General features: G+C 48.5%; 1 protein-coding gene across 3 annotated transcripts in view; it reads left to right on the top strand.

Moving 5' to 3' along the window:
• Nucleotides 1-27025, top strand: part of LOC126517914 (arrestin domain-containing protein 3-like) — a 276278-nt gene that overhangs the window by 210856 nt on the left and 38397 nt on the right. For all 3 annotated transcript variants that reach the window (XM_050167745.3, XM_055064358.2, XM_050167744.3), the window contains exons 3-6: nt 3950-4072; nt 5662-5888; nt 5954-6133; nt 19916-20113. In XM_050167745.3, coding sequence (XP_050023702.2) covers nt 3950-4072; nt 5662-5888; nt 5954-6133; nt 19916-20113 — 728 coding nt within the window. The remainder of the gene's footprint in view (nt 1-3949; nt 4073-5661; nt 5889-5953; nt 6134-19915; nt 20114-27025) is intronic.

Raw genomic sequence — 27025 nt, 5'->3', positions numbered from 1 at the left:
CGTGGTGACAAAGTTAGTTTGGCGTGTACTGATTCTTGGCGAGACAAGTTTGTGACGCTTTTCATGGCCTCGCAGCGACATATACCTTCTTTCGCTACTCACGCTTGTAGAAAACACGGCGAGTGATTGCCAAGAGTGATAAAATGGGAGTGTGTTGCTTGCGCCGGCAGAACGCACAAAAGATGACGCCAAGGAGCTCAAACACCAGGAACTTGTAACTTGAAAATTCTGCCTTGTAAGCAACTGAAAACAGGCTTTGGACCCAACCTTTTGTCTTGAGTGCGAGTAGAAGGAATTCTGCGAGTGTCCAGCATGGTGTGTTTGCATTGTGACCACACTTGTTTTTATGTAGCGTACTATCGTGTCGGTTGAAGCCAAGTTCTTTTGGAAACGCGGAGTCTCTCGTTTATCTGTGCTCTTAAAGTGCAGGACATAAGGCCCGCGAATGGGGGAATGCTAGGAAATTGGATGTTTTCGTGATATGTACGGGATTGTTTGGGTTGAGTCGGGCATTTTCTACGCGATGTATGTAAAAGTGATTTGCTCTTTTCTGTAATGCCGCCCATTCACCACTTTCGCACGTTTCGCCTCCATACGCATTATTCCTATAAGGTGTGAATGCGAAAATGACACACGCTCGTAATTTAATTTTTCTCAGCTGGCGTAATCCGATGGAGCTTCGGACGCGAACTATTGTTGCTTGCTTCGTGCCACAGCGTTGGATGATGACACAAAAAGCCCGGAACGGGAATTTATCTAGAGTTATATAAACATTTCCTCATTCCACAAGGCATCTTGCGTCTTTACGAAATCACAAGTACCACGTAATCATCTTTACTTAATAAGAAAGTTATTCCTCACCAAAACAGCGCGCGGGTATGCAGTAGAAGAGAAAAAAATGCCGCGGCGATCGGCGCCATCGGCGTAACGCGTTCCAGCTAGCGTTCAGAACGCGTGCGCCCGAAACCGAAACCGGAAGTCTGGTTCAGGTATCCATGTCGGCGCTTGGTGCGCTGCAATCAATTCGGTCACTGGCCTCTGTGGGAGTGTCCGCTCATGTTGTATCCTTTCTCTATGACTGGACTATGAGGTCGTGCCAGACGGCATTTCGCAATCACAGCGGTGCCACTCACGGCCCGAAATAGTCCATGTTGTTCTCCTTAAGCCCTTGTACCAACGCTAACTCGGCGACTTTGTTTCTTCGTTTGTTTGTTGTTTCTCTTCACTGCGTGTGCTTTAGTTTCTTGCGCTAGTTATCGTAGGATTGGGACGATGCTTTTTTATCCTTTTCTCGGGGACACCATTTCACCCGCTCACAACTTAGTTATCGCTCAGCACAGGACGCTCCCGCATGTATCGGAAATTTCTCGAATGTCATCGATAGTTCTAACCGGTTCTGTCCGGTGTCTGTTGCCACTGAACCTTGTGTAATCTGATTGTATGTGCGACGCGAATTGTGTCGTACTTTCTGGATGACACGCGGGAACCAGCGATTACTCTGGAAACTTCGATGGCTCATGTATAAAAGCCGATGCGCTTGACCGGCCGATCAGATTTCGACAATCGCTTACCGTGTTCACCGCTATCACTGTGCTTTGAGTGCAACTTGATTTTCTAGGTAGGTGGTCGCCAAATAAAAAGCTAGTTTCGTCATTCACAGTTTTGTCGCTGTATTATTCCCCGTCAGTACGACGTGAAAATATATAGAACAAGCGACGAGTTTCAATAAACTACAACAAACGCTAGCTTCTGTGCCAGTTTTGGCCTACCTCGACGAGTAGGCTGACGGAGAAGTTGAAGTCGACGTCAGCATCGTCAATCTTGTAGCCATACTAGTGCAGTAGCAAAACAGAATTTAAAGAGTAATCGCCTTCGAGAGTCGCACTTTGTTGCGTCTCGAGCACCCACACTTCTCTCTCGCACCCGCTCTTACTCGCGCATGCGGTCAAACGTCCGTCGCCTCCGCAAGTGCCACGCCTCGCTGTACCTACTAGCAATTGTAAATACGCGTCTGCGAAGCATTACAACGGTAAGCGTCGCAAAGAAGGGTGGAATTTGAAAGCAAGCGCCGTGCGCCCTCCTCGCTGGGGCCGCGCTGCCAGCCAGAGAGCCAACGTCAGTCGCACAAGTGCGCCTACGTAACTTTCGTTCCTCTGACGTCACTCAGTGACACGTGCCTTCGAGAATTATTCCAGGCAACATCAGTTATTTGTTTGATCTGGTCTTCAATAGCCGAATCAAAGTTTGGAGAAATACTAAAACCCAGAAACCGAATGTCTGCGTGCCTTTGTTTTGCTGCGTGCCGTAGCAAGAGAGGCGTGCTTCCGTTTCGTCTGCTTATTCCCACGTCGTGCAGTGGCACTTTCAGAAAACCGAACTAGCGCGATCGTTCTTTCTTCTGCTGGCGCTGCCGCAGTGCTGGTAACTGTTGCACAGGCTAATACCGCAAATCAGGTGTTCTCGTGCAGAACGCACAAAATCGTGCACTGCGTGAAACGCGAGAAACTCAACAGCTGGCGCGTGACACCGTCATCGGAAGTGCGCGAATCAGGAAAAAGGCCAGATAGCAAAAAGAGAACGCGGCGCCCGTGACGTATCCGTCCCGCGATACTCCGGCTCCGGTATGGAAGACCGCAGGGAAGGAATTTTGCTTGCGGAGACTAGACAGCAGCAAGTGGAGAGAGTATAGATGTAGGCGATGACGCTTGCCTTCTGAAATCATGGGTTTACTGCACTTCAAATAGTATGGCGATATCAATTATACTCACTAATTAGTTTACTTACTAATAATACTAATTATACTCCAATCGCATTTCTGCCGTCGGCATAGCGGTGAGTTTCCATATAAAGTCCAAGGGCGGAAAAGTCTTCGCCACGCGCCATGCTGTATGCGCGAGTCAAAGCGTACGAGGGTGAGACGGCGATCGCGGCTCCATCTCGCGCACTAAAGGAAGGAAAGCCAGTATGAAGCGCGCCGTCTTCGGTGGCGCACAAGGCTCTGGGCGGAGGGTAAAGAAGGGGTGCGCGTTCCACTCCGGGTGGCCGCGCGCGCCCGCCCAGGCCGCTGTATCTTGAAAACTATCTGCGACGGGGGCACAGTCCGCCGCGCACTGTATTTTCACGGCTTATTTCGCGTTGATGCAAGACGCAGCAAGAAGGTGAGTTCGCTCGCTGCAGCTGCCACTCTTCCTCACTCCGGCGTTCTGACAACGAGTTCGCGCGGTCATCGCGTGAGGTGTGTTCAGGTTTGCTTGTGCGTGTGTGACACCATACTGGTTAATTTAGTATACCCACGTTTACAAGTTTATATGGCCTATAAATCTACTATCGTTACTTCGTACAGCTGTCCGCTAATTTTGCTCTCGCAATCGATCCTTAGCCTTTCGGGCGAAACTGCGACTTTTTTCTATCTCTGCTACTCTTGCACTAATTTGAACAATTATTGCAACAGAACACTCCTTAGTTACATTATTGGCTGTGTTTATATTCTTATGGTGTATATTTCTCAAGTATATTTGCCTTGTTTCCATTGTTACAGTGAATTACCTAATACTATTTTCTTGCCATTCCTTGTATCTATATCCACTGAATTCCTAACAGGAGGTCTTCGTTTAGCCATGTGTTATAGGACCTCCATCTGAATATGTACCCCAATGCGTGTATTTCATTTCAACTACAGGTATATATATATATCTCTCTCTTTCTCTCTAGAGGCTACGTTGCAACTTCCAGCGTTTAACCAAAGTTTGCTATGGGGCGTGGTGTTTGCTGTTTATATAAATGAGTTTGGTGTCATGAAAACCCCGTTATCGTACAGACTTGGTGGCAAGTTTGACGTAAACTGTTCCAATTGTTCTACCAGTTATGTGTATACTAGCGCACTGCATAGAAGGAGTTGCACATTTTCAAATGGATGGCATGTTAACAGTGTGCTTTCTCTTTCTCACAGCCATCCGGGTAATGCTCAGGGGCAAGGCACACGCCGAGTGGAAGGTGGTGGTTAGCGGCGACCGGCGGACGGTTAAAGACGACCAGGTCTTCATCGACGACCGGGCCGTCATATGGGGAAAAGGTGAGTGCTGCCTCACGTTTAGGTCTACGCAAGTCATAATTAGGAACTGAGCCACGGCGCACAGGCTGAGAGGTTCAGAAATGCCCCATAGTTTTCTAGCTGCCTTGAACAGAGTGCAGAATAGTTTTTCAGCCTCTCCAGTTTCAATGCTTTGATAGCACTGGCGATACGGCCTGCGTAATTCCTCCTTGGGACGAGACTTTCAAAAGGCGTTATTCTGCAGCACGGAGAGCTACCGCTTTTGCATCTCTGCGTCATCACTGGTCCTCTGCCTGCTACAGCCTTCCAACTGCGGCCACAAGCAGCCTCTTAGGTGCTGGTGTGGAGATGGAAAACAATAAGAAAATATATCGGGGCCATTTCTGACCAGTCAACTGTGAAACTACGCAATTAGCGTGAACTGTGTGCAGGCAAGCTGCAGGATATATGCACGTGAAGAAAACGCTGTCGTGTCGTCTTAAAGCAATACTTAAATTTGTGCTGCAAAAATTTCAGAAAAGAAAGGCACACTGAGGTATGCACCGAGACAGGACACAAGTCCTAAATTATCAATGGTTTGGTGTTTCCTAGAGTGAACTAGCGAATAAATAAATGTGGCCACAAAACGTACGCGGCTACAATTTGCTCAACCTACCAACGCCATCCAATGCTACCTATTAGGCGGATCTCTTTCTTGCTCAGAGCTATGCGCTGATACATGTCGAGTGACAAAATTAAACGGCCGTGTTTTTGTTTTGATTGCGGGAGGTGTGCAGTCTTCATCCTGTCGCAAAATTCGGTGCGCATTGAGAGGCCTTAGTATTTGCAGGAGACCACAGGTTCCCATGGCTAAGCCGCCCCGTTTGGCAAGCGTAAGGAGCACCACCCGATGAATATATTGCAGAGCGGCTGGTCGGAGTTGATAAGTGGTGGCCTCTTCGTTTTTTCGGAAGCTGATTTACTTGGAGCTCTCGATCCGACCAAGACGACTGGAGGCACAAAAGGAAAGTCAGTGGATCGCAATAATTGTCGTGTCGCGGGGGCAAATATTTGTCATCTGCTCTAGTAGATCCATGCTGCTCACAATAGCCTCTGTTGCGACTGGGCCTCCTTCTGAGGGGAATTTTCTAATCACCCATTTTTGGCGCGGGGCACACAGGGCTTGGAATGTTTCTATTTGCATACTTGCTTGTCATCACACGTACTACGAGGGCATAGTATTCTTATTTCATTGGGCCGTGAAAAAAAAGAACGCTGTACTTTTTGCGCATTCATTCACACCAACTTACCCTGTAACAACTACTGATAAACATGACATAGGCAATGCTTCTCTTCTTATCTTTGAATATCGGTCTAAAAAAGAATTATAACTCTTTTTTTAAACAAAGCTGCAGGAGTGCGTTATCTAAGTGAGTTACTCTTCCTGCATACGCCTGTTGCTTATTAAGGCGACCCTGAGCAGAAAACGCATGTTTTTGAGAGACACCTTGATGTCATCATCCGGAATGACGTGCATTGACGTGCACGTCATGTCCGAAAGAGGCCTTCTCACACCGCTAAGCTGACCTCAGAACGTGCCCTTGTTAACAGTCGTCGTGACCTCTATGCAGAAAAAAGTGATGGCAGCCTTCCCATACTGCCCCGGGGCCAGCACGCTTTCGCATTCCGGTTCCAGCTGCCCGAGAGCAACCTGCCATGCTCGTTCGAGTCACGGCCCTGCACAGTGCGCTATTACGTCAAGGTCACCATGGACATCCCGTACGCGTCACCACCGCAGGGCATGAAGTACTTCACCATCATCGGGCCACACATCGACTGCATGGACGAGCAGTATCTCGTGAGCACCCGCCCATCTTCTCTGATTGGCTGTGTCTGCACTCGTGATATGCCTCTGTTTCGCAGAAACCGTTGGTCGGCCAGGACAAGCGCGCCGTGTGCTGCCTCTGCTGCCAGAGGGGCGTAGTCAGCTTGCGTAGCGCCCTCGAACGGTCTGCCTACTGCTGCGGCGAGAGTTTGCGTCTCAAGGCCGACATCGACAACCAAAGCGAGGAAGAAGTGCGGCTCAAGCTCAAGCTCGTACAGGTGGGTGTATACTTCAAGCACCACCGAGAGTTGACACGTCTTCATAAAAGCAGTTTGCTTGACGCAAGAGTACTTCTTGTTGGGCTACTTGGTGAAACATGGTTAGGAAAAGAGGGACGCAACTTGGCACGCACACAGACGTCTCGCCTACTTCGTCTGTGTATGCGCTCATTTGCGCCTCCTTTTTATAGCTAATACATCGCTTTGCTGAAACGCGAATGTATAATACACACTTGAGTTTTGGAGCGCTTAAACTAAAGAAGTGTGCTTTTCTAGCGATGGTTGGTGTGAGCTTTCCTTTAGCTTGAAATGCAAGGCGGGCAAGCATGCGGTAAATGCGTTTAGGGTCTAAGCTGTGAGCAAAATTATGCGAATCCCACGACGGCTCGTTCAAAGAACAAGCAATTTCGCCAAACTTTCTCCCAAAGTACTGTCTTTGAAACCGGTTAAACTAAATTTAATCAGTCTTTCAATAGGTGAAGCGCCAATAGTGACGGCACACAAGAAGAAATACAGACAGGACAAGGCGCTACTTGCAACTGTTTGCAGTACTTGCAGTAAAACACGTTGTGGGGCTAGTTAGCGCCTTGTCCTGTCTGTATTCCTTCTTGTGTGCCGTCACTATTGGCGCTTCACCTATTGAAAGCTATGAACCAACTAGCCCTACAACGTGTTGTACTTTAATCAGTCCTTGCTCTGCCCTTCTGAAAAGGCGCCTGTAATTTTATGTGATCTGTAGCAAAGATTAATACATTGCAAAATTTTTATCTGCGACATACGCAAGCGATGCATACGTCTCTGATATAGACATGGCGGAGGGCTACTTGTTGCTTTTCTCTATGTGCTGCGCTTTGGAATTTCTAGGCGGATCCTTTTGTGCATCTGTGTATGCTGAATGTAGAACTTAATATTGCTGAACTTTCCTTTCTTGTTCTTGTCTCGGCTCGGACCTCTTCAATACAAATAAATGCGTGGTAGACGGCGGGATCGGACCTCTGGCTTCGAGCAAAGCAACCGGATGTTCTATTAGGCCACTATCGGTTTTTCTCGCTATTCGCCATGTAGCTCTTTGAAATGCTTTGCACGTGCGTCGCATGCTAGTTTCTTGATTTTTCCCCTCGTGACAGCCAGCGGTTTGGGACTGCGCGCCCCCCACCTTCGTGAAGGGCCCACATTTCGAAGTTTTTTGGCGCGAAAACGTCAAATGGCCCATTGAGCGAAAAAAAGTAAAACCTGATGCACGAAGTGAAAGCGGTCAAAACAGCAAAGCTGTTGGTCGATTTTCTCATATTCGAACTCGTGTTTAGAACTCGTTTTCTTCATTTTGCTCGATTCAAGCTTCGGCTCCAGATTGCGCGCGCTCTTCAGTTGCGTGAGGTTGTCATCAAACCACAGTCTATCACAAAGTCTATCACAAACTTTGCAGCTGTGGCCGCATTCACGGTCGAGAAATTCTTTCTTGAACCGTCCATCGGCACCCTCCGTGAGAGGAGTCTCTCTGCATCGACGTCTCTGCTCGGCCTCTTACTCCGAAGTTGGGGGTCAGCTTGCCTCTGCAGGCGTTGGCTCGGGTTGCCTTTTCTTGTAAGTGGGCGTTGGCTTGCCTCCACCGGCGCCTGGCCTGCGCTTCCCGTTCTCGATCCTCGGCGATAGTGGCTTCCCTCCGCTGACGCTTTGCTTACGCTTCTTGCTCTCGGGGCCTGGATTTGCCCGACGTGGGCGCGCAATCGGCGGAAGTTAATCAGGCGTTAAGCACCCCCTATACCTGGGCCGATCCCAAGAATAGTGCAATACCAGGCCGACCCGCGGCGAAGGTGAAGCAGGCGTGAAGAACTCCTCATACGTGGGCCGATCCCAAGAATAGTGCAATGCCGCACCGACCCGCGGCGCAGGCGAAGCATACGTTAACAACTCCCCATACGTGGACCGATGCCTAAAATAGTTCAATACCAGGCCTACCCGTGGCGCAGGTGAAGCAGGCGTTAAGCACTCCCCATACGTGGGCCGATGCCAATAATAGTGCAATACCTGGCCGACTCGTGGCGCAGGTTAAGCAGGCGTTAAGCACACCCCATACGAGGGTCGATCCCAAGAATAGTGCAATTCCGGGCCGACCCGCGGTGAAGGTGAAGCAGGCATTAAGAACTCCTCATACGTGGAGCGATCCCAAGAATAGGGCAATGCCGCACCAACCCGCGGCGCAGGTGAAGCAGGCGGTAAGCAATCCCCATACGTGAGCCGATCCAAAGAATAGTGCAATCCAGGCCGGCCCGCGACGCAGGTGAAGCAAGCGTTAAGCACACCCCATACGTGGGCAGATCCCAAGAATAGTGCAATACCAGGCCGACCCGCGGTGAAGGTGAAGCAGGCGTTAAGAACTCCTCATACGTGGGCGAATCCCAAGAATAGTGCAATTCCGCGCCGACCCGCGGCGCAGGTGAAGCAGGCGTTAAGAACTCCTCATACGTGGGGCAGATCCCAAGAATAGTGCAATACCAGGCCGACCCGCGGTGAAGGTGAAGCAGGCGTTAAGAACTCCTCATACGTGGGCGAATCCCAAGAATAGTGCAATTCCGCGCCGACCCGCGGCGCAGGTGAAGCAGGCGTTAAGAACTCCTCATACGTGGGGCAGATCCCAAGAATAGTGCAATACCAGGCCGACCCGCGGTGAAGGTGAAGCAGGCGTTCAGAACTCCTCATACGTGGGCGAATCCCAAGAATAGTGCGATTCCGCGCCGACCCGCGGCGCAAGTGAAGCAGGCGTTAAGAACTCCTCAGACGTGGGGCGATCCCAAGAATAGTGCAATACCAGGCCGACCCGCGGCGAAGGTGAAGCAGGCGTGAAGAACTCCTCATACGTGGGCCGATCCCAAGAATAGTGCAATGCCGCACCGACCCGCGGCGCAGGCGAAGCATACGTTAAGAACTCCCCATACGTGGACCGATGCCTAAAATAGTTCAATACCAGGCCTACCGGTGGCGCAGGTGAAGCAGGCGTTAAGCACTCCCCATACGTGGGCCGATGCCAATAGTAGTGCAATACCTGGCCGACTCGTGGCGCAGGTTAAGCAGGCGTTAAGCACACCCCATACGAGGGTCGATCCCAAGAATAGTGCAATTCCGGGCCGACCCGCGGTGAAGGTGAAGCAGGCATTAAGAACTCCACATACGTGGGCCGATCCCAAGAATAGGGCAATGCCGCACCAACCCGCGGCGCAGGTGAAGCAGGCGGTAAGCAATCCCCATACGTGAGCCGATCCCAAGAATAGTGCAATCCAGGCCGGCCCGCGACGCAGGTGAAGCAAGCGTTAAGCACACCCCATACGTGGGCAGATCCCAAGAATAGTGCAATACCAGGCCGACCCGCGGTGAAGGTGAAGCAGGCGTTAAGAACTCCTCATACGTGGGCGAATCCCAAGAATAGTGCAATTCCGCGCCGACCCGCGGCGCAGGTGAAGCAGGCGTTAAGAACTCCTCATACGTGGGGCAGATCCCAAGAATAGTGCAATACCAGGCCGACCCGCGGTGAAGGTGAAGCAGGCGTTAAGAACTCCTCATACGTGGGCGAATCCCAAGAATAGTGCAATTCCGCGCCGACCCGCGGCGCAGGTGAAGCAGGCGTTAAGAACTCCTCATACGTGGGGCAGATCCCAAGAATAGTGCAATACCAGGCCGACCCGCGGTGAAGGTGAAGCAGGCGTTAAGAACTCCTCATACGTGGGCGAATCCCAAGAATAGTGCGATTCCGCGCCGACCCGCGGCGCAAGTGAAGCAGGCGTTAAGAACTCCTCAGACGTGGGGCGATCCCAAGAATAGTGCAATACCAGGCCGACCCGCGGTGAAGGTGAAGCAGGCGTTAAGAACTCCTCATACGTGGGCGAATCCCAAGAATAGTGCAATTCCGCGCTGACCCGCGGCGCAGGTGAAGCAGGCGTTAAGAACTCCTCATACGTGGGGCAGATCCCAAGAATAGTGCCATACCAGGCCCACCCGCGGTGAAGGTGAAGCAGGCGTTAAGAACTCCTCATACGTGGGCGAATACCAAGAATAGTGCAATTCCGCGCCGACCCGCGGTGAAGGTGAAGCAGGCGTTAAGAACTCCTCATACGTGGGCAGATCCCAAGAATAGTGCAATACCAGGCCGACCCGCGGTGAAGGTGAAGCAGGCGTTAAGAACTCCTCATACGTGGGCGAATCCCAAGAATAGTGCAATTCCGCGCCGACCCGCGGCGCAGGTGAAGCAGGCGTTAAGAACTCCTCATACGTGGGGCAGATCCCAAGAATAGTGCAATACCAGGCCGACCCGCGGTGAAGGTGAAGCAGGCGTTAAGAACACCTCATACGTGGGCGAATCCCAAGAATAGTGCAATTCCGCGCCGACCCGCGGCGCAGGTGAAGCAGGCGTTAAGAACTCCTCATACGTGGGGCAGATCCCAAGAATAGTGCAATACCAGGCCGACCCGCGGTGAAGGTGAAGCAGGCGTTAAGAACTCCTCATACGTGGGCGAATCCCAAGAATAGTGCAATTCCGCGCCGACCCGCGGCGCAGGTGAAGCAGGCGTTAAGAACTCCTCATACGTGGGGCAGATCCCAAGAATAGTGCAATACCAGGCCGACCCGCGGTGAAGGTGAAGCAGGCGTTAAGAACTCCTCATACGTGGGCGAATCCCAAGAATAGTGCAATTCCGCGCCGACCCGCGGCGCAGGTGAAGCAGGCGTTAAAAACTCCTCATACGTGGGGCAGATCCCAAGAATAGTGCAATACCAGGCCGACCCGCGGTGAAGGTGAAGCAGGCGTTAAGAACTCCTCATACGTGGGCGAATCCCAAGAATAGTGCAATTCCGCGCCGACCCGCGGCGCAGGTGAAGCAGGCGTTAAGAACTCCTCATACGTGGGGCAGATCCCAAGAATAGTGCAATACCAGGCCGACCCGCGGTGAAGGTGAAGCAGGCGTTAAGAACTCCTTATACGTGGGCGAATGCCAAGAATAGTGCAATTCCGCGCCGACCCGCGGCGCAGGTGAAGCAGGCGTTAAGAACTCCTCATACGTGGGGCAGATCCCTAGAATAGTGCAATACCATGCCGACCCGCGGTGAAGGTGAAGCAGGCGTTAAGAACACCTCATACGTGGGCCGATCTCAAGAATAGTGCAATTCCGCACCGACCCGCGGCGAAGGTGAAGCATGCGCTAAGAACTCCTCATACGTGGGGCGATCCCAAGAATAGTGCAATACCAGGCCTACTTGCGGCGTTAACCACTCCCCATACCTGTGACCGATCCCAAGAATAGTGCAATGCCGCACCCACCCGCGGCGAAGGTGAAGCATGCGTTAAGAACTCCTCATACGTGGGGCGCTCCCAAGAATAGTGCAATAGCAGACCTACTCGCGGCGTTAGCCACTCCCCATACCTGTGACCGATCCCAAGAATAGTGCAATGCCGGACTGATGCGCGGCGGAGGTTAATCAGGCGTTAAGCACTCCCCATACTTGGGTCGATCCCAAGAATAGTGCATACAACGCCGACCCGCGGTGAAGGTGAAGCAGGCATTAATAACTCTTCATACGTGGGCCGATCCCATGAATAGTGCAATGCCGCAGCGACTCGCGGCTCAGGTGAAGCAGGCGTTAAGCACTCCCCATACTAGAGTTACTGTTATGCTACCAAAGCTACCTTTGGTAGCATATACAGTAACTCTACCCCATACGTGGGCCGACCCCAAGAATAGTGTAATGCCGGACCGACTCGCGGCGGACGTGAAGCAGGCGTTAAGCACTCCCCATACGTGGGCCGATCCAGAACATAGCACAATACCGGGCCGACCTGCAGCGGAGGTGAAGCAAGCGCTAAGCACTCCCCCAAACGTGGGCCAATCCCAAGGATAGTGCAATGCCACACCGACCCGCGGCGGTGGTGAAGCAGCCGTTAAGCACTCCCAATTCCTGGGCCGATCCCCATGAGAGTGCAATACCGGGCCGACCCGTGGCGGAGGTGAAGCAGGCGTTAAGCACTCCCCATACGTGGGTCGATGCCGAAGATAGTGCAATATAGGGCCGACACGCGGTGGAGGTGCAGTTCGCTATTAAGGGGCCCACATACACAGCTGCGCTGGTCATCCTTGCTCAGTGTTGAAGGTGACTGAGTTCATTTATATTTTATTTAGTACATACTGCAGTCCGAAGACCAAGCAGGAGCTAAAATATATACATAGTGAACAGAATTTAATATCTATACAAAAGAATATAGTAAGCTTTGCCACTCAGACAAGTAGAGATAAACAAACATGATTAGAACTACGTTGGCGAGAACAAAAAGTTAAGTTTCGTTGGATTGTCAAAGTATCGATAGTGAAAGGAAATTAGTTGACTGCTGTACGAATAAAGGTAGTAGTTTCATCGGCCGTATAACCTTGTAAGAATAGGCATACCATACTCTCGGACAACTTTCTGTGGTAATGAATGAAAAGGTACATGCGCGTGGCTGCCGCACACGTATTACTGCGCTAAGTAGTCCGGCAGCGTTGACAGTGCTTTTGGTTGCTCGCAACAGACGCTGAATTGATGCATCTTCCACGTGCGACGGTTTAGCGTTTCCCCAGACGCGGAAAGGAAAAGCCGCAAAATAAGAGAACTTTTACACTCAGTGGTGTGTTCTAATTTAACTGTTGCTAATAAGCCGTTTCTGTTTTCTCTTCCCCTGCCTACACTAATGTGGATTAAGACGCGGGGCTCTTTTCAGAAGTGCTCTCATTTGGGCGCGCTTTGCCTGAGTAGCTTGTCGTTCATTGTCACGGAATTTCCGCGATTGCAGCTAAATTAACATGCATGGTGTCACGCGCGCACAAGCCTGCATGAACACATCTCACTTGATGTCCGCGAAAACTCGCTATCCAAATGCTGCAGTGAGGAAACGCGGCAGCGGCAGCGAGCGAATTGACCTGCGTGCAGCCGCTTGCTTCAACGTGAACTACGGCTTGAAACACATCGCAGCGCGGAGTCTGTAGATGCCGCAGATTGCTTACAAAATACAGCGGCCAGGCCGGGTGTACGCACCCTCCCGGGCCGCCTGCAGTAGAACGCGCCCCCCTTCCCACCCTGGCCCCGAAGCCGCCCGTGCTTCCTCCCCGCTTTCCGCCGTTGCGTGCACGATATTGAGCCGTGATCGCTGGCTCACCCTCGCACACTTTTATTCGCACATACAGAATACGGCGCGCGGCGATGATTTTATCGCCTGCGGACTTTACACTGAACCTCACGGCGGCGCCGACGGCAGAAAATGTGCCTGGAGAGTCCACATAATTGCTATCGCAACACACAACAGCATATCGCAACATAATTGCACAAATTTGTAGAATCACTTGAATGCGTGCAAAAAAAAAAAAAGCAAGCACAAGTTAGTTCATCACTTCTCACGACGTAGACAAGAGTATGGCCTTATCAAAAACGAAGTTTAAACGAAATGATACATCTCTTTTAAAGTAACGAAGGCCACCTGCTGAAAAAAAAACATTTCAAGCGAGTGCGCTCCGATTGGTAATTGTTCGCGGCAAAAACGAGTGTTTGAGAAGGTTAGTTCGTGCGATGTATGCGAGGTCGTGATTATGACTATGTCTGGTCTCATAGTTAAGAACTTTTTGCGGGGCTAGTTGGACTTGCGAAATGCGCTCTTTTCGTCTACGTCGTTTTTTTCCCTGTGTTTGTTCTTTCTTAGATGCAACTCTTCCTAAAACATCTGCCTGGCCTGTCGGGCAAAAGTGCGAGAACGGTATTTACCGGCATCGATAGTAAACTGCCGAGTTGGGAGCAAGAAAAGAAACTTCAGCCAGGCGATAGCTCTGTGCTTTTCCAAAAGTGGGATGTTTTTACTAGTCATCAGTGATGAATGCGAATCAATATTGTAATAGGTGTTATAGAGGAATCTTACTGTTATCCTTTGAACCATTTACAGCGTATAATCATCTGTGCGCCATCGTGGCCTACAATACTTGTATTCATCCGGAGAAAGCGTTTGGCAAGCACATCTTGCACTGTGCTCGCGAAACGTAGCTTCGGCAGCTTCGAGAAGAGCAGTTTACATGCTTTGTGAGCGTTGGCTGATCTGCGTCGCACTTTCGTGCTGCGGCGCGGTTCACTGTTGCGTCTTGAAAGCTGGGACAGGCACCATGTGTTCGTCCTTCTTTTATGTATCGTTGTGTACTCCACAGTCATCGCTCATGTTCGAGTACGTGTTCGTGCCCCCAACGGCTACGCAACGCGTCGGCATTCCTGCAACAGCTCAAATCACTGCGCAAGGAGAAAGCACGCTGAGAGAGGCGCCCATCAACTTGCCAATGTTGAGCAAGGGACGCGCTTGGGCGCCTAGGCGCACCGCAGAGGTCAGCAGTCGTGTACGGTTCTGGGACTTTCGCCATTACCGCATCGCTCACTGCCACGTGCACGCATCGTCTGCTTAGGCGCTATGTAAAAGTTGGTAATACCAAAATTATACAACAGAGTTTTCGCGTGTCCAGTATTCTGGAAAGGCAAGTGGACTGCGCGTTTTGCCGGATGAGCGGATGTGCAAACGGGAACTGCCTGCACGGTGCAGCCACCTGGTGGCACAGTGCTTAACCAGACACAGGTAATGTTGCAGTAGGCAATCGTGTTTTACTTTGCTGCTAGTGGATATTTTCGGCGGCAACACGATTATGCTGCTGCCGACAAGGTAGCAGCGGCAGAGAAGCAGAATACACTTCGTCACTGCAATATTCTTCGTTTGTCTGGCTGAGCTGTGCGCCACCAGGTGGCTGCACCGCGCCACCCGTTCACCTTTGGGCCCCCGCTCATCCGCCTGGTAAAGTGCGCAGTTCGCTTGCGTTTACCCGAATGGTGGACACCCTAAAACTCTCTAATTACCAGCCCTGCAGTTTAACTAAGATTACATTGATAGTACATGCTAATCATTTATAGGGAATATAGCCAATGTGAAATTTCGTTGCAGTTGGTATTTAGGTGTCGGAAAGTGCTGAGTAAACAAACCCTTATATAGGAGAGCATGGTATGCTGCTGTAGATTGGTGCTGCCGTCAGTGTAAGCACTCCACGGGACATGTTCTTCCTACAGTTTATTCGCGAGACACAGCGCGGAATGCAAAAAGGACAAGAAACTGCGGCAGTGTTACCTGTATAGCCTGACAGTCAAATTCCGTCAACAGCTTCACGGAATGTCAAATCGCATCGTATCGTTTTAATACGTTGCCTGGATTGATTCTTACCTTTAACCGCTCGTGAAATAGTTATAACGCTAGCAGACCCACATTTCAATCGTCCGCATCACCCATAGTCCTTATACAAGAAAGGCCTCTCTAGAAGTTTGAGGCAGGCACGCAAGACACCCGGCAGGCTGCTTCGAAGCTTTCCGTGTTGGTTAAATGTAAGAGAGAAAACAGTTTTCTTTATTACCATTTATTGATATTATTTATTACACCCTCAAAGTACAGTTGTACATTGCAGAGGTGAGGGGCAAACGTAAATACAGAGGCAAATAACACGTACTCGATTATACATACAAAATACAAATAATTTAAAAGCTTTCAAAAACCAAAGGCATACACATGTAATTTAATGACTGAGAAGAAGTAAAAACAAAGTTTTCACCGAAGTGTTAGATAAGCAGTTCATACAATACATGGCAAAAACATGGCAAAGATGGCAAGCACAGTGATAACAATGGAAAATTGCAAAACTTGCAAAAACTTTATTGCAAGAAATGAGGTGCGTTGTCAGTGCCCTCACTCCGGGCCTCGCTTGCAGCGTTCTCCAGCGCGCCATTCGCATCATTGGTATGGGCGGCGTCCAGGCGACTTTCATTCGAGACACCATGAACCCCTTGCGTCTGTGTAGCGGGATGTATTTGACGAAAAACAAGTAATGAAGCAGAGGATACGAATCCAAGCGTTATGAAAAAAAAAAAATTAATTCTGTTCCGTTACTGTTCCAGCCCTCACAGTGGACAGTGCCGCATGCATGAACCGACGAAACTACGGCGTTTTTTACGTGCAGATTTCTTCCGCGTATAGCATGGAAGAAAGAAAGAAAATTGGAGAGGCCCTGACGTCACTTTTTGAAAGCTGGAATCGCAGCCATGTTGGTGTTTTGCCCCTCCAATCAAATCGCCGGAGCAGACGGCGCGAACTGTGCAAAGATGCGAGCCATCGGAAGTGTCCGCTATTAACGCGGGTCAGAACAAAACCTACAAGATTTCTGGAACAGTTTTCGTGTAACAGACGCGTCCCTGTGTTTTTCTGTGGCACGTTGAAAAAGGCAAATACCCACGCCGTGATTACGTTAGTGCCTGTGTTGCTGGCTGACACGCACAAGCAAACAGAACTGTCAAGCTTACTCCGCGCACTCCAAACCCAGCTAGTCTAGCTAACAGAATGAGCTTCGATAAAGATGCTGGCGGAAAAATCTTGTCTCTGTTTTATCTGGCCGAGAGCAGCAGCGGCAGATTTACCAGCGCGGTTGCTGTGGCAATGGGAACGTTTGGAACACCAGTTCCAGTGCTTCTTTGCGATAAATAACATGGGACTCACTCCAACACATCCAAGGAGGCCGGAGTCTCTCCTACGCTTTCCTTACTCCATGGCATATAACATGGCCTCAAATACTATAAGACATCGTAATTGTGGGCATACGGACGAGCACTAAAGCTGACAAGCACGAGCAGTGTGGAACTGAAGCTGTCAGTTGCAGTGCCGTAAGAAAGTATTTGCGAGAACTAGACAAAACAATTGCGCTAGTTGGTGCTTACTGCAGACTTGCGATATCATTAACTAGCGCGTAAAGACATCGAACGAGAGCGCACAAGACAGAACGTTGGCGTTCTGTCGACATAGGACGCTAGCGCGCAGGGCTTAAGCACACAGGACAGAACGCTAGCGTTATGTCCTGTGCGCTATCGACCGATGTGTTTTTGGGCTCTAGATTATATGTCTCAAACCTGTATTTACAAAAACACATCGCCACTATGCATAGAGGATTCCTTCCGTACGAAGAACGTTGGTCGGTTATCCAGTTCCTGTCGATAGGGGCCATATACGGATGGAGGCTAATCATAGACGTTGAAGACTTATTTTACTAATTGGAACATAAGACTCTGTTGAGATTAGTCTGTATACAAAATTACGATGAATGGCTTTTGCCAAACAAGTGTGGCGTTTTCATGGGGGCCTTTCTGAAGCTGTTGTGCGCCTCTGGTCGCATGCAAAGATGACGGTTATACGGAAACATCTTAGAATTTGTATTGGTTCCAACGTTGAGTCAGTGCTTAGTGAAATATAGCTGCGTAGGATCGATCGTGCACATTGAAGGTGTGGTGTTGAAAAGGACGCGCTGTGTTGTCCGATTATCTTGTTTTTGGTGAGGCGAATCGATTCGTCGCTACCATAGAGTGAGTGTGGTTATTCTATTTAAAGAAAAGGATTCTGGTTCGTACTTAACGTTTGAAGTACCTAAAAGACAGGGCATCCAGTTTGGGTTGCAAATATCGGGATAGGCTGTAATCATACTTGTCGGTTGCAGGCACCGAGGTGTGTGAAACCAATTCCAGCTTGCCGCTCTGGTCACTCTGAGGTAGTCAAATCAGTATTGCCCATTTGTTTGTCGTTCAAATGCAATTCGTGCCCGCACTGAATTACTGAAACCTTTCCGAAACAGCTTAACATATTTCAGCAGCTTAACTATCCGGAGTAAATTGGCTTCACTGAGTTCACGAATACTGAGGAAGTTAAAAGTGAAAGCGTGGGATGACAAGAAGGCTGACCATAAAGAAAAGCCAGTCGTTCGTATTCCGTACCTGCTCACTTTATCTCGCCGCATGAAGAAGGTAAGAATGTGATTTGGCGCAGACGTCGTATTTTCGGCAATAAATTGGGCCATTTCTGCGCCGCAGTATAGGGAAAAGCTTCAAAGCGGCGCGCAAGAACGCGCACAAATGTCGTGCTTCTTCCCTTTGATGATATGTCCTCCACTTGACGGTATTTCGCAGAACTTATTTGCTAAATGTAAAGTTAGTACCGTGACAGGTTGGTTGTATACATGGGGTAAGGGTGTATCGTACCACATTCCCTTGTCCTGGTGGCACATCGCCCAAAGCAGACGGTGTTTGAATAACCGCTTAATGAACCGCAGAGAAGGGGCAGCGCCGTCTAATTTATGCCTACATTGCAAAGAATGCGAATGCGAGCCGCTGCTATCTGATACTGAGGTGCTGTCGAGGCACCGAGTAAGACTGCGCGGGAAATTTCGGAAACTTTCCTTATTCAAAAGTCTGATGACGTGCGCGTCGCGAGGTGGTGGTACTGCATAAGTTAGAGATTGCTTATTTAGCCGCGAATCGTTAAGCTTTTACGTGTGTTTGTGTTGTGTTATATTTCTGTATTTTTGACCAAGCACTACAGTTGCTAGTTCACGCTCGTGTCGTGTTCCTTCCTCGTCCCTCGTTTATCGCGCTATTCGTGAATATTAAATACCAACTCGCCAAGCATTCAGTACTTGTGATTTCAGCACTGCGCGCTTTTGTGTACTTTTGTGTTGGTCAGTTTGTCCATAAGTGCACTGTCTAAGTTAGAACAAGAATTGTCTACAAACCAATTTGTCCGCAGCATGAAATGTTCGTTGTGCGCCGCTCCGTAACTGCATGGGAGAGAGGCCTCTGCACTGCATGGGAGAGAGGCCTCTGCACAGAGCCGCACGATTGGATTGGATTGGAGCCAACTTTATTTGTGCTTGCAGTTTGGCGCTCGCGCGCTCCGTTGAGGACCTACGTCATCTACGAAGTCGCCGTTACTCGGCGCGGGTCTCCGCTTGCCGTTGCCGGCTCGCTGGGTCCCTGCCCTGCGAGCGCACGAAAACTCTTTGTCAGCAGCATAGCATGATGCCGTACGTTCAGCAGTTGCCATGGAAAACTACCGACAGACCTTCAAAATAATTTCTCAACTATAGTTAAAGCACCAGGGCAGCAGAAGGCGGGTGCAATATTTTGTAATAAAGAGTTAATGAAGAGCAATTATGCGGCCTCGGCAGCCTACGCAACCATGTTAGGGCGTTGATGTAAGCTTGATTCTTCTTTTCTGAAGTTTCAAATTTTGCCCATTAGCACAAAGGAGGTCAAGGCTGTTACTGGTTTATGTTCCTCTGGAGTAAGGGTATTGTATACTACATAGCTAGGTGGTGCTAGAACTAGCTGGTGTGAAGAAAGAAGGAAATTTGCAGGCATAAGAATAATGATGGCTTCAGTTGTAGCAAAACAGGGGCACATTAACTACAGCGCCAAGGAAAGGCAAGAGACAAAAACGAAGTGAACACACAGAGCGCTATGTGTCCCCTTCGTTCTTGTCCGTTATTTCTTTTGCTTTATAGATATTAATGAATCCACACGAACTCGCCCGTCTTTCAGGACTCATGTAAGAAATGGATAATTGGAACTTGCTTGGAAAAGCGGTTGTCCTGCAGTGAACGTAAATCAGTTGGTTCTGCTGCAGCTGATGATAATGATGTTGAAACTGTTGCGCGCGTCGTACGCAGTCACGTCCACAACTGGTTAAATGGGTAAGTATGGTGAGCTTGAGGAATATAGAATCACGGCGCATCTAATTGTCTTTAAAACCGAGGTGAGTCAAGGTGATTTGTGCCTGATTTTGCTTGAAGTTGAAAGAGCCAGTTTTTTTCCGTGCTGTTGGTGTTACTTTACATGTAGCTAGTAATGGCCCTTGCGACTGATGCTGTTTGATTGCCGGCACAGCATGTCGAGTTCTTCATCGACCGTGGCGTGTTGGGCGTGAACAAGGAGGCGACGCACACAGTGCTCGAGTACCGCGGCGACCAGATCCAGCCACACACGCGCCACAAGTTCGACAGCTCCAACAGCCTGGTGGTGCCCGTGATGCCGCCCACGGTGGTTGGGGTGTGCCGCCTCCTGCAGATGTATTATGTGCTCAAGGTACGTGCCGCTGACAAGCATCATCTCAGCGCCGTATGTGTCTCACTTCACACGATGCTCTTCTGAAGACATTCACCGCTACAATCAAGAGTACAGACAATTTTTTTTCATGGGTGCCGCAATTTTTTTAGGTACTGGCGCCATTTTTGAGCTATCTGCTTACACCGCCATGCAGGCTTAGGCGAACTTGACTGCTCGTTGAGACAAACTCAAGTGATTTCTGTCGGCACGATCAGAGTTTTTGCTGGCGTTGAGGCGAACGGAGTACCCGGTGGGATACACGTGCGCAAGTTTAAGCTTTCAATGAGCGTCGCAGATTCATTGTGTAATCAAAATTATTTTCTTTAATGTGCCCATATTACAGCATTCTCCCTGTAGTTCTGAGCTGTTGTTTATCAGCAAGGAATAGTGAATAAACGTGCCCGACGATGGTAACAGCGTGGGCATTGCTGCTATAGAATATGTTCTGTGGCTTGCTTTGAAAGCTTCCAAACGGTTTTCTTCAGATACATTGCGCGACTGCCTTATTTGTTGGATGCAATTTTCGCTTGCGAATGAATCAGTTTTGGTTAGTAATAATAGCATATCGTACAGTGTGAATCACACTTGTCGAGTGGCTGGCTGTGGACTGCGCGAGCATCAGAAGCTGCGACTTAGCGGTGGTTCCTGGGCTTTAAATCTTTGTTCGGGAACGCATAAACCAAGCATGCTACATCATCATGCGTGCTGTTACTTATTTATTTCATTTTTATGTATAGATACTGCAGCGCAATAAGCGCTATAGCAGGAGTGGGTTAACAGAGAGAAATATCCAGAGCAATATACCATACAGCGATAAAGATAATGTGCTAAGAACATACATCTTGGATGGCGGATACCAAACTTCGGCATGTGCATGCCCTATAGATTCGTATGAAGAATTCCATTCTTCCATTGAAGTAGGGAAAAAACCTGAATTTAGTCATAATAATGCGTGCAAAGTAGGGCATCAAGTTTAAGTTTTGATGTCGTCTCGTCGATTACTCTGGCGCGAGGATAACGTAGTTATTTTTTGAAAGTCTAACCGAAGAGTTGAACAACAGAACACAGCGCTGATTCATCAGCGATTTGTCCTGTTGTTCCTCACTCTGTGTCCCTGTCTATATGCGCTGTTAACCCTTTAACGTGCTTTACCAACTAGCCTACCAAGCCATGCTTGTGAACAATGACCTTGCTGAAGTATGATCACGGGAAAGTCTGATTTGCTTCTCTGGTTCTCTAGCACTTTAATTGACACGGTATGTTTTGCACACATGCTTAAAAAGCGCACATTTTTGTCTTTGAGTATCAATCCGTTTTTCTTGTATCAAAAAGCATGCAGAAATTCTACTGCAGTTGATTCAGTATGCGTAAGCATACCCCGAAATTTGAGGTGCCCACTCGCAAACTTGAAATTGGCCCACTCCCACATTTTAGTTGACCCAACCCCAAGTTCAAGTCGGGCAGCCCTGAAATATTAACTTAGGCAACCCTGAAATTTCAGAGTGGCTTACGCCCAAACTAAAGTTGACCGACGTTCCAATATCATTTGGCCCACCCCTAAATTTACGTTCGTCCATCCCGAAATTCAAGTTGGCCCAGCCCCAAAATTCAAGTTGGCCCATCCCCCAAATGTCAGTTGGAACACCCCTACTCTTAGCTTGCCCACGTATTTTCTGTGAAGCGCTATGTATCCTATGCGTATTCTGTCTGATCATTTTCTTTTTTTTTTTTTCGCTTCAACTGTTCCTTGGGGCTTAGGAAGCTTCAGATCATCTACATATACAGTATTGTGACGATTAAATGTCTTTACATCGTAAATAAGACATTTTTTAATGATACAAAGCATTACACTTTACGCGTGAGGGACAAATATTCCTGCGCTACTTAAAGAATGCTCAGGCATTGCAAAAAGTACACACTACTGCTCAAGGCAAAAAAACTGCGTCGACATGGGGCACAACGGAGCGCACGACATCCGGGGTAACATCGCGCGGTGTGAAAGCTTGAGAATCGCGTTACACTGTGTTATTTAGAAACCTCCTATTTACTCACAAACGTGCGCCGACAGCGGCCCGTTAAATTTTGCGCGACCCGTCCGGTGCATGAATACCTTTCATCGCTTCGCATCATGGTTGCTGGACGGCAGCGTAAAAAGCTCTTTTTTCCTTCACTGAAGCGATTAAGACAACCGTAGTTGCAGCAACTCATGACGAAGAGTAGAAACAGCGCCAAGGAAGCGCGCTGTTTTTAACGACGCGCTCACGACGGAAGCGGTCGTCACCAGATTTTTATTTTTTATTTTCAAATACTGCAGCCCTATTCAGGGCTATTGCAGGAGTGGAGTACAGCAAACGCAACAAACAAACAAAGGCAGTTGAACATAGTAGATTAAAAAAAAGGGACAGCAATCTTATCACACTAGTGCTTCTACAAAAGCAGACAGTGCAATTCACGAACAGAACCGGGTAACTCGTTCCAGCAGTCGACTACATTCAGGATATAACTGTTTGAACATGTTAGTGCACGCAAAGAAAGGCTTTAGGTTGAGGGTGTGACAACGTCTAGTTGGAAGAGCACTGGCATACGCGATGTAATCATCAGCAGATAGTCGACAGCATGAGTGAATAACTGAATGTAATAGCTTCATGGAATCTATATGTCGCCTTGTGCAAAACCATTTGATATAAACCACATACTATATACGTACGCCACGGCCCGTATTCATTCACTGCATCGAAATGGCGCCGGAGAGACTTCTGAAAGCGCGCGCTTTCTTCTCAGATGAAAGAACAACAACATGGAAAAGTTCGCACATTTACGTGACGGCGGTAGTCGAACCCGAAAGGGAACACGGGCGCCAGAGGGCGCAGGTGACGGAGAAAGGCCGAGAGCCCGCTTGGCGGCGGCAAAGTCCGAAGGAGGGCGCTACTTTACAATATAGATGGGCTTTAGTTTCACCAACTGCAAAACCTAGGAAATGACTCCCGGAGCAGCAGGCAATGACGATTAGAACAGTTAATCACTTGATGTAAAATACAGTTGTCGCTATAAAGGCGAACGTTAGAAGAAATGTTAACGGGTAAATCATTTCTGTATATTAAGAAAAGCAATGGCCGAAGAAGAGAGCATTGGAGCTTTCCAGACGTAATACAAATAGCAACAGATCGCGCAATGAGACAGAGTGGGAGCGAAGAGAAAGGAAGCTTTAAATCCAAAACACTAGTTGAGGGTTATTTAGATAGCCTTAAGTTTACAAGCAGTTGCGAATGTAATACTGTAAGCTATAAAACAATAAATCTATAAAAATAGCACCAACCTGGTCTCCAACATCACGGTTAAGGAAAATGTCATCCGTAAACTTAGAAAACTGCGTTGTGGTACTAAAGCCGTGTTTAAACCCATGCTGTATGATAATAGATTATGTGATTACAAAAAATTTACACGCAGAATCTGCTGTGAGAGTTATGTAAATGATGCGTAGGCATTTGGTACTAATCACGTGCTGTTTCGTATGCTGCTGTAATTGGTATAATCGCAAAAAACACTGCGAGAGAATTATGAAACATAGAGGTGCAGTTGAAACACCAAAATGTTAACTGAAAGCAGCATGAGATGAAGAGGGGAGTACTAGCAATGTTCACTCATGTTACATGATGGTGCATTTGGATGGTGCTGCTGTCTCGTGAAAAATGATTACTTGCCGATGCGTGCTGTAGTAAGTGACGTAATTGAACCTTTGGTAGAACTCGTACGTAGACGTTGTCGAGGGCCCTGCCTCCTCTGCATGAGAACCACTACCAACCGTCGTCAACCATACAACAGCGGCGGCTGCTTCTGGTGCGCCCGCGCGGGCCTTATCTGGAAAGCGATCTACAATGAGGACACAGTCGTCGAGTACTGATAGCTTCGTGTGCGCTCTGTTCTCGCCGCTTAGTTCGCGTTGAAGCGAAGTGCAGCACGAAGTTCTCTCGCTGCTGTGGGCCCTATTTTGATAGTGATCGCCTTGACAGAAGGACGGACGGGTTTCGTCGTTGGGTGGGCATAGAAATGCTTGCGCATTTTAGAGCACGATACGTTTATGAATATGTTCCGCCTCGGCCACGGCGGCCGTATTTCGTTGGGGCGAAATGCAAAAGCACCCGTGTACTTAGATTTAGGTGCACGTTAAAGAACCCCAGGCGGGCAAAATAATCCTGTCCCCCACTACAGTGTGCCTCATAACGATATCGTGGTTTTGGCCCGTTAAATACCATACATTGATTTTAAATATGTTCGAAGCTTTTGCATTACTGATGTCAATGAAATCGCTCTGTAGTTCACGAAGGCTGCTAATCACCGGATTTATAAAAAGGAAGCACTTTAGCTAACTTCCATAAAGAGACATGATAAGACGTCATCAAACACTGATACCAAGGACAACATAGGGGAAATTACTTGTGCTTAATTCATGAAATAAAGAAACGACAAAAAAAATGGAAATGAAAGTGAATGAAAAAACAACTTGGAGTAGGTAGGGAACAATCCCGCAACCTTCGCATTTCCCATGCGATGCTCTACCAATTGAGCTACCGCGGCGCCGTTTCCCCGTCCACTTTCTTGGGTGCAGGGTGTCTACCAACAGGGAAAACCGGGAATTCTCAGGGATTTTGAGCAGTCTGGAAAAACTCAGGGAAAATTCAGGGAATTTGTGCCTCGATCAGGGAAAATTAGCTGTAATTTTATTGAAAGGGTCGAAACTCGCGGTAATGTTGGCTTGAGTAACGGACAGGAATCGTAATGAATCATCTTTGACGCCCTGTTGTCGGCTGGAGGAGTTCCGGATTCCCGATGATTCGGACGGCTTCGCGGCACCACCACGTAAGAGTCGATGTATCAGATCGTCTGAAATTTAGGACGCAAGAAATCTTCGCCGTCCGATTTTCGTGACGTTTTGCCATGACCGCAGGTCCAAAACTGCAATAATCAAAGCCAGCACCGCTGCCATTTTGATTACCTCGCCGCCTCGAACCGGCGCTCTCGCACCTTAGATCCGATGGCAGTAGTAGCCACCACTGCGGTAACGCTAGGCCTAGCTGCTTCGACGTTCGGTATGAAGCTTCTTGCCATTGGGTGCCGCGTTTTTTATTGAAAGAATTCACTGCTGTCACCAATGGCACGGTTCCCGAAAGGCAGCTGCGCCTTTGTACAGAAATGTTACTTGGTGAAGCATACGGAAAAGCATTGCAGTGAAGCATAACAAGCGTGGGAAGGAGCTATTCCCACGGGACACATTGTGTATTACTTAATTACCCAGGCGTGCACCTGGTATTTCCCATCATTATCATCATCATCCTTCTTCTTTCCATAGCTCATTTCGTCGTCCTCAGCTTAAGTAGAACCCTCTTCGTAAGCCTCCAGGTTTCTGCACCGTAGGTGTGTACTGGTAAGACATAGCTTTTATACACTTTTCTTTTGAGGGATAATGGCAACCTGCTGTTCATGATGCAAAAAAAGCTGAGGCGTGCAGACAGGACACAAGAGAAGAGAAGTGGACATGTTCATGATCTGAGAATATCTGCCAAATTCCCATTCTTCTTCTGATTATTTCAGTCTCATGATCCGGATTCGCGGTCAATACCTGCCCTAAGTAGATGTATTCCCTTACCACTTCCACTGCACTACTACCGATCGTAAACTGATGTTCTCTTCCGAGAGTGTTCAACATTAGTTTTCTGCAGATTAATTTTGGACCCACCCTTCTGCTTTGCCTATCGAGGTCAGTGAGCATACATTGCAATTGGCCCCCTGAGTTGCTAAGCAAGGCAATACATCAGTGAATTGCAAGTTACTAATGTATTCTCCATTAACTCTTATCTTCACTTCTTCCCAATCCAGGTCTCTGAATACCTCCTGTAAACATGCTGTGAATAGCGTTGGAGAGATCGTATCTCCCTGCCTGGCGCCCTTCTTTATTGGGATTTGTTACTTTCTTTATGGAAGACTACAGTGTCTGGAGCCACTATAGATATCTTTCAGTATTTTTACATACGGGTCGTCTATATCCTGATTCCGTAGCGCATTTATGACTGCTGAGGCTTCGACCAAATCAAACGCTTTCTCGTAATCAATGAAAGCTATATATAAGGGTTTGTTATATTCCGCACATTTCTCTATCACCTGATTGATAGTGCGAATATGGTCTATTGTTGAGTAGCCTTTATGAAATCCTGCCTTGTCCTTTGGTTGACAGAAGCCTAAGGTGTTCCTGATTCTATTTGCGTTTACCTTAGTAAATACTCTGTAGACAACCGACACTAAGCTGATCAGTCTATAATTTTCCAAGTCCTTGGCGCCCACTTTCTTATGGATTATAAACATATGTTGGCGTTCTTCCAAGATTCCGGTACTCTCGAGGTCATGAGGCATTGCGTATACAGGGTGGCAAGTTTTTCTAGAACAATCTGCCCACCAACCTTCAACAAATCTGCTGTTACCTGATCCTCCCCAGCTGCCTTCTTTCTTTGCATAGCTCCCAAGGCTTTCTTTATTTCCGGCGTTACTTGTGGGATTTGAACTTCCTCTAGACTATTCCTTCTTCCATTATCGTCGTGGGTGCCACGGGTACTGCATAAATCTCTATAGAACTCCTCAGCCAATTGATTTATCTTATCCATATTATAATGATATTGCCTGCTTTGTCTTTTAACCCATACATCTGATTCTTGCCTATTCCTAGTTTCTTCTTGACTGCTTTTAGGCTTCCTCCGTTTCTGAGAGCATGCTCAATTCTACCCATAATATACTTACTTATGTCAGCTGTCTTACGCTTGTTGATTAACTTGGAAAGTTCGGCGAGTTCTATTCTAGCTGTAGGGTTAGAGGCTTTCATACATTGGCGTTTCTTGATCAGAT

Source organism: Dermacentor andersoni, chromosome 11 (assembly GCF_023375885.2).
Source record: "Dermacentor andersoni chromosome 11, qqDerAnde1_hic_scaffold, whole genome shotgun sequence".
Taxonomy (NCBI): Eukaryota; Metazoa; Arthropoda; class Arachnida; order Ixodida; family Ixodidae; genus Dermacentor; species Dermacentor andersoni.
The sequence above is the reverse complement of the archived record's forward strand: the minus strand, read 5'-3'. Positions and strand labels throughout refer to the sequence as shown.